The sequence below is a fragment of the Pleurodeles waltl genome, chromosome 2_1, assembly GCF_031143425.1.
Source record: "Pleurodeles waltl isolate 20211129_DDA chromosome 2_1, aPleWal1.hap1.20221129, whole genome shotgun sequence".
Classification (NCBI taxonomy): Eukaryota; Metazoa; Chordata; class Amphibia; order Caudata; family Salamandridae; genus Pleurodeles; species Pleurodeles waltl.
In genome coordinates this window covers 669,261,309-669,274,032 of record NC_090438.1, presented here as the reverse complement: position 1 = coordinate 669,274,032, position 12,724 = coordinate 669,261,309, and the positions used below count along the sequence as shown (strand labels likewise).

The 12,724-nt window shown below is 41.2% G+C and overlaps 1 protein-coding gene across 5 annotated transcripts in view; it reads left to right on the top strand.

The window, feature by feature from the left end:
- The window catches only part of FYCO1 (FYVE and coiled-coil domain autophagy adaptor 1), a 733,597-nt gene that overhangs the window by 327,855 nt on the left and 393,018 nt on the right, over nucleotides 1-12,724 (top strand). For all 5 annotated transcript variants that reach the window (XM_069216428.1, XM_069216419.1, XM_069216401.1 and 2 more), the window contains 2 exons: nucleotides 4,677-4,795; nucleotides 9,392-9,559. In XM_069216428.1, coding sequence (XP_069072529.1) covers nucleotides 4,677-4,795; nucleotides 9,392-9,559 — 287 coding nt within the window. The remainder of the gene's footprint in view (nucleotides 1-4,676; nucleotides 4,796-9,391; nucleotides 9,560-12,724) is intronic.

Sequence of the window (12,724 nt, the reverse complement as noted above, 5' to 3'; positions counted from 1 at the left end):
CAAACCTTGGGAAACCAGACCTGGATTTTCGAGCCGTAACCCCTGGCGAGAAATCGCATGAGGCTTTGGCTGCATTACATACACAGAACTGGGAATTCTGTGTAGTTTTATGACAGAAAAAAAACAGTTTAACTGTAATTCCCCATTCCAGGGTGTTTAGTTTGTAATTGCATGGTACTGGGGTGGATTTACTGTGAAATTCATAATCAGCCCCTAAGACATGCGTGACTGTTGAATGTTTTCCTGCTTAAGCCTCACCTGCACATGGAAAATGCTTTGCGAACCGGACCCATGCTGTTTCCTGTCTTTGAAGATTTGAGTTGTTAAGTTTCCAAGTCGATGCCAAGAGACGGGGTAGAAATAAGAGTGCTCCTCATAAGGAAGAGCAGTCAGACTGTCGGTGCACTCTTGATTCAGGGCTTTCATTTTCGCAGGTCTGTACGGCTGCTTTGGACCGGTTGCAGACAGGTTATTTCATGGTTAGGGCTCCCACTGTCTCTCAGATGCACCCTTTACATATTAAAAAAAAACTCAGCTTACATGTGTAAATGTTATTGAGTGATTATGTTGTTACTCGGGGTTGAATCGGTGTAACTGAGCAGCCAGGCCCCTGCATCAACGAAGAGCTGTAGTTCATACACTTACAGACAGACCTCACATTCCAGTCTTGGCATACTCGAGCTGCTCTGACCGATCATGGCCTTTTGGTGAATATTGTTACGTTAAGAGCACGTAGGAGGGCTTAAGGGTAAAAAGGGCTGGAAATGTGCTAGAAGAAAGAAAACTTTTATGAAATTCTTGAAGTATGTGTGGTGGGAAAAAGCACATAGAACTGCTAAATGTCTTACACTAGCATACACACAGTGGCCCAGTTCCCAATTTGTATTAGAATAAGTTCCGGACCCTAAATTTACCCAAATACCAAGGCTGCATAATCTTGACTCCACCTCATGGCTTTTCACTCCACCAGCCTCTCTCTACTTCTTTATTTCACTCATTCATGTTCTTTTCAACCCTGTTTTCTTTCTTTGTCACTGTTTATCTCTTTCCCCCTGTTGTGTTTTCCTCTTGCCTGTTCTGGATCCAAGTCTGTTGAGGAAAAATAAGTGCCAGTCCCAAAAAGGTCAGTGCTGGTTGGTCCCACCTGTAACCAACCACTGGCCCATATTAGGCACTGCCACGGCCTTCCTAAGGCAATAGTCTGTATCAGCTGTTCCAAACATAAGGCTGTTGTACCTGCTGAGGCATGCAACTCACAATATGTAGTCAATACTTACAAAATCATTGTAGGGCCTTAGGAGGGATCTTCAAGATTCAGAGGAATGACCATAGCTAATGTGTAATTGTTTATTGGTGCAACCAGTATTTTTGATATTCATGCCTTATCTATGGCAAACCCTTCCTTTAAACAAGCATTCACAAGCATTTGCAAAAGTTAGAGGTATTGGTTTAAAAAACAGCATTTTTGTTTTTTGCATGCAGTGGAATGCTGATATTTGCATAGCGCTATTGCCATTCATATGAAGTTGGGGCGCAGGAGAACCAGATAATGGGAAATAGGTTATGAGGGAGGGGAGACAAGAGTAATATGCTGGCTGTAAGAATAAATAAGTAACAACATCCTGGAAAAAGCAAACACTCATAAAGAATGCAAGATTAAGTGAAGCATGTGAAATGTGAGCTGGAGCAACATGTTTACATTAATGTTTTTATACGTGTAATATGCTGGCTGCAAAAAAAGGCTGGAACATTTACTGTTGTAATGTGCACAAAACAAGAAAAGGGTGTCGCACCACAAGCTGTCCCAAGGTGTCCCTTGGGACCTCTTTTGGCCGCATAAGGTACTGCATCCTGCAATCTTGAATTAAACACATCCTCAGTGACTTCCGGACTCCGTACTGAAAAACTAAGTGCTGCATCTGCTTTACGCTGTGCATTCAGATTATGAGGGAGGGGAGCCAAGAGTAATATGCTGTTTGAAAAAAAAATAAGTATGAGGGTGCCCTGTATGAAACTTCACTTAGTGATTTTAAGTGCTCTTCCCATCGAGTTTGTGCTACTCTAAGTAACAACATCCTAGAAAAGAAACACCTATAGAGAATGCACGATTACATAAAGCATGTGAAATGTAAGCAGGAACAAACTGGTTACATTAACGTTTTTAGGGTCGTGCCTGCGTCGCATGCGCTTGCACATGCGTTTCGCTAAGCCAGACGCTTTAGTAATTAAAAAGGGCTCGGAGCCCTTTCCACGTCACGTCAGTGTCTGTCATTGGCTTGTGGGCTTGCCTATTAGAAACTGCTTGATTTCATTAGTGGAAGGCATGCACATGTCATGCCTTTTCCGGTGGATAGCCCTCCTCCAGCGCATCGACCAAGTACAGAAAACATGCGGTGCTCGCTGTTTTCTGTCCGGCTCGTGGACTACTTTTTCTCTTTTTTCCCAGCGCGATCTCGCTTGGCAGAAGTCGAGCACTTTACACAGTTAATTGCACTTTTTCGGGTTACGTACATAAAAGCACTTTTGCCGATAGGTGAAAAGTCGGGTTAAGAGTTTACAACGCTATCAGCTCTAACACGAGCAAACAAAAGACCCGTTGCATTGCAAATGCTTGTTATACTTTTAATATGCTGGCTGCAAAAAGCCTGCACCATTTACTGTTGTAATAAACACGAAGTAGGGACAGGGTGAAGTACCACAGGCTCTCCCTACATGTCCTTTGGGACATCTTTTGGCCGCATAAGGTACTGCACCCTGCAGTGTTAAATTCAACACATCCCCAATGAGTTTCAGGCGCTGTGCTGAAAAATGAAGCGCAGCGCCATTTTGATAAAAGTGTTACGCTGTGCATTTAGGTTATGAGTGTGGGGGGAAGAGAGTAATATCCTGGCTGAAAAAAAAATAAGTAGCAGCATCCTGACATTTTGCTGCTGTAACTAAGAAGAAGCTGGAACTGGAGTGGCTGCTCTTAATCAACGTGACAAGCGCTAATCTGTGTGAACACACTTTCTCATCCCACGATTTCAGTGGCTGAAGCGTACTATTATACGGTAAGCAGGTTGCACAAGAGGGGCTTACGGGGCAGCAGAAAGAGAGAGGAATGCAGATTTGTAGTGTAATACGTGGAATAAAGCACATTACTTTGTGAATGACCAACATTTTAAGTCTTTCCAAACAGAGAGAGGGAGAGAGTAAGAGTATGGACTCGTTTTTGCCTGTGTGTAAAAATTCCTGGTGCAATCGGACAGACACCTCATCAATTCCGACTGAAAGCACCTTTCCATGCCACAAAGAATGACAGGGTATACATTTAAAGTGACGTCAAGCTCGCAATCTATGTAAATTCTTTGTGCTGGACGACTTATGGCTTAAAGTCTTCTCCAAAATCATTGCGGTTATTTTGCAAACTTGACCAGCAGGCATCGAAGCACTTTGCGGGAGCACCAATTATATTACACAAGTGCAGATGCATTTTTTGGGGGGGACATTGAGATTAGGTGAATTGCTCAGATTAACGGGATAGAGAATCAACACCAATATTTGAACCTTGTTCCCCAGTTACAAAGGGAGCAGCTGTGGCACTAAGCCACATTTGAGACATCTGTTGACGGAGAGCGTTAAATACAGTGGGAACCTATTGGATAGCATGGACCAAAAAAACAAGATTAAGTAAAGCATGTGAAATGTAATCAGGAAGGACAAGGTTACGTTAACCCTTTTACACTTATGCTGGCTGAAAAAACCTGCAACATTTACTGTTCTAATGTGTACAAATCAGGTAAAGGGTGCAGTACCACATGGTGTCCCTTGGGACCTCTATTGGCCTTATAAGATACTGCACCCTGCAATCTTGAATTCAACACATCCCCAATGACTTTCAGGCACCGTGCTGAAAAATGAAGCACGGTGCCTCTTTTGATTAAAGTTTTACACTGTGTATTCAGTTTATGAGGGAGAGGAGCCAGGAGTAATATGCTGCTTGAAAAACAAAATGTCTGAGGTTGTGCTATATGTAGCTTTAAGTAGGGATGTAAAGCGTTCTAGAGTTTGCTCTATATTCGTAGTTATGTAAAATGGTCTTTTGACCAAGTTCACATTATATGGTACTTCATATCTATATGTAGAGCGCTCAGACACCACAAAGAAACAGCGGCATGCCCAAAACAAGGAAGAGGAAGAAATAACATATGGACATGCAGTGTGAAGCGCTGAGGCAAAATAAATAAATATTGTGCCCCACTAAGGTGTATGGCCGATCGTGCAATCATCGATGTACCAAGGTCAGTCTGCAAGGTGGTAACAAAGTAGCCTCAAGGTGGGACAAACGTGAAGCATTTTCCGACTAAATCAACACATTTTGAAAGGCAGGCCAACAAACAAATGAAAGTGATGGGCATGAGATTGGAGTGGTTAAAACATGTTGAGAGACGGGGCTCGCTCACTGCCTAGGCCCAACCTAAAAACTGTGCTCATCTTACATTCTGGTGCGTTCCATAAGGTAGCTGAAGAAGTGGTTCTGGCCTTTCTACAATCCCAGATTCTCTGTTGGACAAGCTTATGATTTGCATTATCTGTATCAGAAGTCCAACCTTTGTTTTATATGGTTACTTGGTCACAAATGATCCAAAGCTTGTGCGTGTACACATGGATCAATAACATGTGTTTCATTCTTCCAGGCCTTGCACGATGCGACAAGAAAAGAGCTTGAGGAGAGCACTGAGAAACTGACGCATGCTGAATCTGCCTTAAGAACAAGAGAAGAGGAGTCCGTGATATTGAAAGAAACCTTGGAAAGGTTAGCAGGTGTTTAATTGCTTATTTTACTTTTTAGGGGTTATTTTGGTCAGTTCACACAATATTAACACCATTTCCAAACACTCTTTCATACAGTTTGTGTAGAAGATTTTAGAAACTGGAGTCATAGCGTCCAGCTAGCACTTGTTCTTCTATGTCAGTATTTCTGTTTTGTTTTATCGAAAACTATATGAAGGACTTTAGCACCATGGTTTTTACCACTTTGCCTTCAAAATCATTATTTGATACCAGTTGTGTTCTATAAACTATTAATGAAGGTTTTGTGTTATGGTTTTTGTGCATTTTATGAGACAACTGATATTCTTTTTGTTTTTTTAAACTAAAAGTACCAGGGTATTTCACAATATAATTATTTCCACAGAAGTCATCTGTTATATTATAGGACGCTAAGGGTCCAGTAACAAGTTATGTGAAATCATAGGTGCACATTGCTGACCCATTAATTGATGTTCTCTTTGGTTGCGATAATTAGCGGGTGTGCAGTTGGTATCCGATTCCAAGTTTCTGACCCTTTATAAAAAGGGATAATGCGCTGTCTAGAAGTATGTTCCCTCCGTGCGAACTGTACAAAATGACAATACAAGCTTTTGCCCTTCCAAGTTGTACCCAGTCCTAAATTCTCCAAATCCAGAGCGCCAAAACCCAGGCAACCCACATTTGTGCCCGTCTAATCTCGTTTTGGGAGCCAGCAGGAGGTTGGCAAAAATAAATTAGCAGCCGAATTATAATCAAGCTTTAACCTATTTTGATCACTTTTCGTTCCCATAGCACATATATTTTAAAAAACACTTCTGAGAGAGTCTTCACCCCACTATGTAGCTTGTACTTCTATGAGCCTTATATTGTTTAACACCATACTCAAATGACATTTGTACACGTTTTTACCTTTTACCATCCACGCCCCCACACCTTGTGCTTCCCTCCAGCATCTCGTGCTGTCACCGAACTCTGAAGCATTGCACCAGATGTACCCATATTGATCCATATAACCACTTTATGCAGCACCTAAAACCAGAAATTTGTGCCCCATTTTGCCACTGTTTTTGTTTCGCAGGCTGTTCCAGACAGATTACATGTCAAGAGCCTTGTGTGTAGCATTACACTGGTGCCTGCGTCAAAACCTAAGTAGTCACAGTCAATAATATTGGCAGAACCCCTGCCTCTCCTCCACACACACACACACACACACACAATACCCTGCTTTGGGATGTCCCTTCCTAACACAATCTAGGCAGGCTAAACTAGGCGTGATTCCAAACTTGCAGCATCTTTCTGCTCGAATGACTGTGAGATTGAGTGAGAGTATGTAGTCTAAGAGGCTTAAAAACACAGTAATCATCCTTCTTGGTCTCCAGTGCAAATGGTGCATGTACTGGGTTCGTGAAGGCTACAAAAGTAGGCATAGACGTTTGCTAGGAAAAAAGGGGCTTGTTCTTCACAGAAGCACCTCACTAGCCTTGTACCTTGTCTGGATTTGGATTTCCCCATATCTCACAGACAGCTGAGCTGCTAGTCTCACTATAGCACATGGTGATAGGGCAGAAAACACCCTCCAATAATGGTGGTGTAACACTCTGGTTGCACTTCCAGTCGAGCAGAATTTACTGTTCTCCTAGTGCAACAAACAGTGGTCTCCTGGTGATAGGGACACTGGTACAGTGTACACACTTTATGACGAGTAGCACACTACCCGAGAGCCCAAAGTTAGTGGTCAGTCCAGTAGTATAGTGCTGGCAAAGAAACCATTCCATGCCTAGACCTCTCTTTCTTTCTAGTACATTAATGACTTAGGTGTGAAAATTAGAGGGTTTACGGAATGAATGGATATGATATTATTAGGTTGCATGAATATCGTTCCAAAGAAAGAAATGAAGACATACATGTGATTTAGTGTAGTCTATACATAGTTGAGGCATGCACAAAGAAGAGAAAGAGAGGTTTATTCAAAATGAATAAGGGAGGGAAAAATTGAATGCTGAATGTTTAATCAAGGTCAGTTTTCATACTGGGCTTAAGGAAAATAGTAGGTAGAGTGTTTTTTTAGGCGATAGCATGCAATTTGTGCTTGTAAACTGTAGAAAGTAACTATGTTTAATCTTTACTCAAAAGGAATGTGGCTTTTAAAAGGTGGCAGATACTTGCCGTGCTGGAAAAACGCCTCCCCTTTCTGAGTGAGCGTCGGGCAGTGCAACATGTAAACAAATTTCAGTACATATACTTAGCATTTGAAAGTACAATTGAGAAAGCTCTTGTGCATATCAGCCCGCTGTAGATGCAATATAACACGTGAACATCCAGAATGGACAGCTGTGTGTGCGTACTACAACTATACATTCACTACTGTGAGGTATTGTTACAATTTATGCATGCAAATCATTTTACACCATACAAACTACCCTTATAGCTATATGTTATGTAAACACCTGCTAACTTAATACAGGGAGTGCAGAATTATTAGGCAAATGAGTATTTTGACCACATCATCCTCTTTATGCATGTTGTCTTACTCCAAGCTGTATAGGCTCGAAAGCCTACTACCAATTAAGCATATTAGGTGATGTGCATCTCTGTAATGAGAAGGGGTGTGGTCTAATGACATCAACACCCTATATCAGGTGTGCATAATTATTAGGCAACTTCCTTTCCTTTGGCAAAATGGGTCAAAAGAAGGACTTGACAGGCTCAGAAAAGTCAAAAATAGTGAGATATCTTGCAGAGGGATGCAGCACTCTTAAAATTGCAAAGCTTCTGAAGCGTGATCATCGAACAATCAAGCGTTTCATTCAAAATAGTCAACAGGGTCGCAAGAAGCGTGTGGAAAAACCAAGGCGCAAAATAACTGCCCATGAACTGAGAAAAGTCAAGCGTGCAGCTGCCACGATGCCACTTGCCACCAGTTTGGCCATATTTCAGAGCTGCAACATCACTGGAGTGCCCAAAAGCACAAGGTGTGCAATACTCAGAGACATGGCCAAGGTAAGAAAGGCTGAAAGACGACCACCACTGAACAAGACACACAAGCTGAAACGTCAAGACTGGGCCAAGAAATATCTCAAGACTGATTTTTCTAAGGTTTTATGGACTGATGAAATGAGAGTGAGTCTTGATGGGCCAGATGGATGGGCCCGTGGCTGGATTGGTAAAGGGCAGAGAGCTCCAGTCCGACTCAGACGCCAGCAAGGTGGAGGTGGAGTACTGGTTTGGGCTGGTATCATCAAAGATGAGCTTGTGGGGCCTTTTCGGGTTGAGGATGGAGTCAAGCTCAACTCCCAGTCCTACTGCCAGTTCCTGGAAGACACCTTCTTCAAGCAGTGGTACAGGAAGAAGTCTGCATCCTTCAAGAAAAACATGGTTTTCATGCAGGACAATGCTCCATCACACGCGTCCAAGTACTCCACAGCGTGGCTGGCAAGAAAGGGTATAAAAGAAGGAAATCTAATGACATGGCCTCCTTGTTCACCTGATCTGAACCCCATTGAGAACCTGTGGTCCATCATCAAATGTGAGATTTACAAGGAGGGAAAACAGTACACCTCTCTGAACAGTGTCTGGGAGGCTGTGGTTGCTGCTGCACGCAATGTTGATGGTGAACAGATCAAAACACTGACAGAATCCATGGATGGCAGGCTTTTGAGTGTCCTTGCAAAGAAAGGTGGCTATATTGGTCACTGATTTGTTTTTGTTTTGTTTTTGAATGTCAGAAATGTATATTTGTGAATGTTGAGATGTTATATTGGTTTCACTGGTAATAATAAATAATTGAAATGGGTATATATTTTTTTTTGTTAAGTTGCCTAATAATTATGCACAGTAATAGTCACCTGCACACACAGATATCCCCCTAACAAAGCTAAAACTAAAAACAAACTAAAAACTACTTCCAAAAATATTCAGCTTTGATATTAATGAGTTTTTTGGGTTCATTGAGAACATGGTTGTTGTTCAATAATAAAATTAATCCTCAAAAATACAACTTGCCTAATAATTCTGCACTCCCTGTATATAACAAGGCAGTTGATAGACATATTGCAGCAATCATTGGTAAATTGTCTGACTGATTAGCCTGGCCCCCCCCCACCCCCTCCACCCCTCCTTGCCGCTGAAGAGCACTGGGCACCACGGAACCGACATCACAATCTGTAGCAAGAATGTGCCTTGTGGTCGCCATTACTTCCCAGCATTCACCTTACTTCATAGTTGAGCACACCTGGCTAAATGTGGTCTAAGTAGGTGGCCAGGAGAGTGGTGCACAATGGCCGAATTAGTCTGTTTTGGTTTTATTTAGGCCACAGAAGCGCAAGTTCCATCTAGTAGTGTCCTGACAATTAACTTTCCGCAGGGTGTAACTGAGCTAGTGACAACTTTGCTGAAATGAAGAAAAGTGTGTAAACACTCAAAACACCTCCTGTTGTTCTCCTATATCTAACTTGTTCTCTTTGTGAGATGTGATGTTGTCCTTCATCTGTGTTCACCGGTTCTGTCATTGTTCTCCTTATGTGACTAGTTTTGCTGTCAAAGTATAGCACTATTCCTGTTGTGCACCAAACTTTCACATGCGTTCTTTTTCTATTAACAGGGTACAGACGCAGCTGGAAAAAGCCAATAGTCAAGCCTCAGAATTTTGTGAGAAGTTCACAAAGACACTAATGGAAAAAGAAAGGAATGAAGAGATTTTTCAGGCTAATGTGGATGACCTAACGAGGACAAAAGAATTCCTGGAGGAACGCTTGGTGGAACTCATTAAGTACGTGCAAACTATTTCACTCGACTGAGAAAGCATAATTTACTATTGTTAATATACGATACGTTTTCTTTTAAGCAAGTTTACTATCTCAGACATACGGAAACACAGATACTGACATGGGAGAGGACTTCATGCAGATCACCATTAAGATGAAATGATCGATTTTCATTCTCTTTTGCCGTGAATGAAGTCACGTTCTTTCCTCACAATCGCTGTCCATTTCCACTCATTTCATACTTGGACATATACTTTGTAGTGCAAATTTGCGGGCAGTGTTTTTCGATGTGCAGTAAAACAGCCCAATAAAACGCCCCTTTCACCCTTTGTACACAATTGTTTAGGTACCAGCTGCTTTGGTATCAAGTTGAATGGCCTCGTCCTGCAAAAACAATATGATAGGAACATTTATTCTTTTTTGTCCTATTTTCCTTGTCTTTCTCCCTAATCTCCCTCTGCTTCTGATGCTATCAGAGCCCCGCAATATCATTTGAACAGGGTCTATGGTCTGTTATGTGTGTAATATCTACTGTGCACTCTAATTGTCTATTGCAGGTAAACTTCACTGCAAAACATTTTGAGGCATTATTTTATCAAACCTCATCTGTCTCAGAAGAAATCAAGGGCATTAGGGTATGGTGAATGTGATATGCGCATGAAGACTTATTTTCACAGAAAATTAATTTTTAAGGGACATTATGGACGAGAACATGTACAGATAGTTTGGCAGCCGTTTTCAGTATTTTTAGGTTATAGGTTTCCTTTGATCTCAACCGTAATGCCCCTTCAGCATAGTTTTTTTAAATATAAATATTTGTTTTTTAAATGATATACTTTAAAAAAAATGTGCAGTCCACGGACTGTTCGAAAATATAGCGTTATCATGATTTTTATAGTGGTGAACATAAACCACTGACCTCTCAGCAGATCCATTGATCACTTCTCTGGATATCATGTGAGATTTATTGTTGAGTTGCATATCTACACGTTTAACCTGATCCTATGCACGGTAGGGGACGTTATCCAAGGATTACAAATCGTTTAGTTTCTTTTATAAATTAAATCTATCTAATTGCTGTAGTTAAACTGTTATCTGGGTTGAAATTTGTTCATTAAATTTTCGTTAATATTTTATAAACCTAACCTATTAGGCTCAGTGCATTAAGTTTTCCATTGTAGGGTATATTGGAAATAACAACTACATTTAAAACATTCATTTTGATTACTTTTTTTTGTACGATGCAATCTTAATCTGGGTTCATGTCCAAGCTAAGCAACAGAGAAGCTTCCAGTGCCCGTAGTCTATGCAAGTACTCTAGCCTCTCTTCCCAGGCAGAGGCAGCGTTTGCCTTTACTAAAGGAAGACATTCTAAGACTCACTTTCAGGTGTTGGTCCAGCACAAAACCTGAGTTGAAGGACGACATTCTTGCAATCAGATGCTGAGGGAACTGCAGTCATTAACTATAGTAGCAGCTCGCAGCCATGGAAGGGGCGGGGTGGCGAGGCACAGGAGGGGGGATTAGGGAATAAACATTTAATTTAATTTAAAAAAAAAGATCACTTACCTCCTCCGCCGCTCCTCTGTCCCTCAACACTCCTTGCTGCAGGCACAGGCTCCCAGCCTGCCCTGCTCCAATCCTGACAATCCTGATGCTGCTCAGAACAGCGTCAGGGTTGGCTGGGTGTAGCCAGCCAGGGTGCTCCTAGACAGACTGGGAGCCTGCGCAGGCTCTCTCCAGCTTAGCAACTGTGTAAGAAAATGTAAAACTATGAAATAGCGATTCCTCGTGGGTCACAAATAGACATGCTTCAAGAATATTAATGAGGTAGATTGTAGTTTGTGACCCCTTTGGAGTGATGGCTGTCACAGAGATGGTGGCTTGCTGGGGTTAGCAAAATACTACGTCTGTGATTGCTTTTCAATAAAGCAGTCTTTTTTTTCAATGCAGTCCATTTTCCTTAAAGGAAAATGGGATCTGTTTAAAAAAGAAATATTTAAACTTCATTTAAGCATAGGCAGTGGTACATTCTCCTAAAAAAATATTTATTGTAACAGTCTCAGAGGGGATGAAGTCCCATGCAAACCCCTTCCCTTCTGCAAATAGGTTACCAGCTCCTTCGAGGTATCAGTAAAATGTTTTGCGATTGGAATGCATTTAAAATCATTAATACATCCCATGCAGATTCGGTATTTGGAAGGGACTCCCTAAACACACTCACTCCAAATAACAAATTATTATGTATTCACAGTTCCAAATTGCAACTGTGTAGCGTGTTACTAAATCACAGTTTGGGATTCATGTATAGCTACCTGCTTTTTTAAATTTGTTTGCAAGATATGTTTGTAATTCTGGTCCTTGATATCATGTCCTCCAGGGTAGTAGATCACTGTTTTGATGTTGGCGGCATAACATATTACTTATTTTAGATCGCTGAACATGTCATATTTTCAGAACATATATTGTCTTAATGCTGCCTTTTCTCTTACCTTTTCTGTTATATCGATGGTATTGTAAATATGATAGCACAACATCATGCACAATGTCAAATTGTCAGTAAAATGTATTTTTGAACCTAAGAAGGAAGCATTTCTTTCAGGTGTTTTTGGTTATGAGGTAGTGCCCTATGACTGAATGGTTTTTAAGAACCACTTTCAGTAAGGTGCTTGCTTAGTAAATGCATGACACCTACAAGTTCCTTATTCAAGATCTTAACATGTATGTCTTTGGTAATGTCAGTGAAGTTTATCTGAGATCACTGATCTGTCTTTTCAAATGATGAAACACAGTGCTGGTATCGGTGTCAAGATGAAGGTTGTGTTTGGAGCTCTTGAAAGGTTCTACACAATAGCCTATTTGGTCTTCAGAGAGGGAGTTGGATTTATAGTTTATTTGCTTCCTGGAGTTGTGCAGTTTAATTTCTGAAGTGTGGCTTTTCTGTTGGGAGTTTTATTGATGTGCTTCATGTTACATGCAGACTCTGTGTTGGATTTGAAAGTATCTATACATGTCTATATCACAATGGGAGTTTCTGATATGTGTATTGGATATGTGTATTGGTATTGAACCTGACATCTGAGGCAAAAGTGCTTGTGGTCTCTTTAAACATGGTAACATTGCCTTGCACCCAACTGACACATTTAATTCACTTGTAAGTCCCTAGTGAAG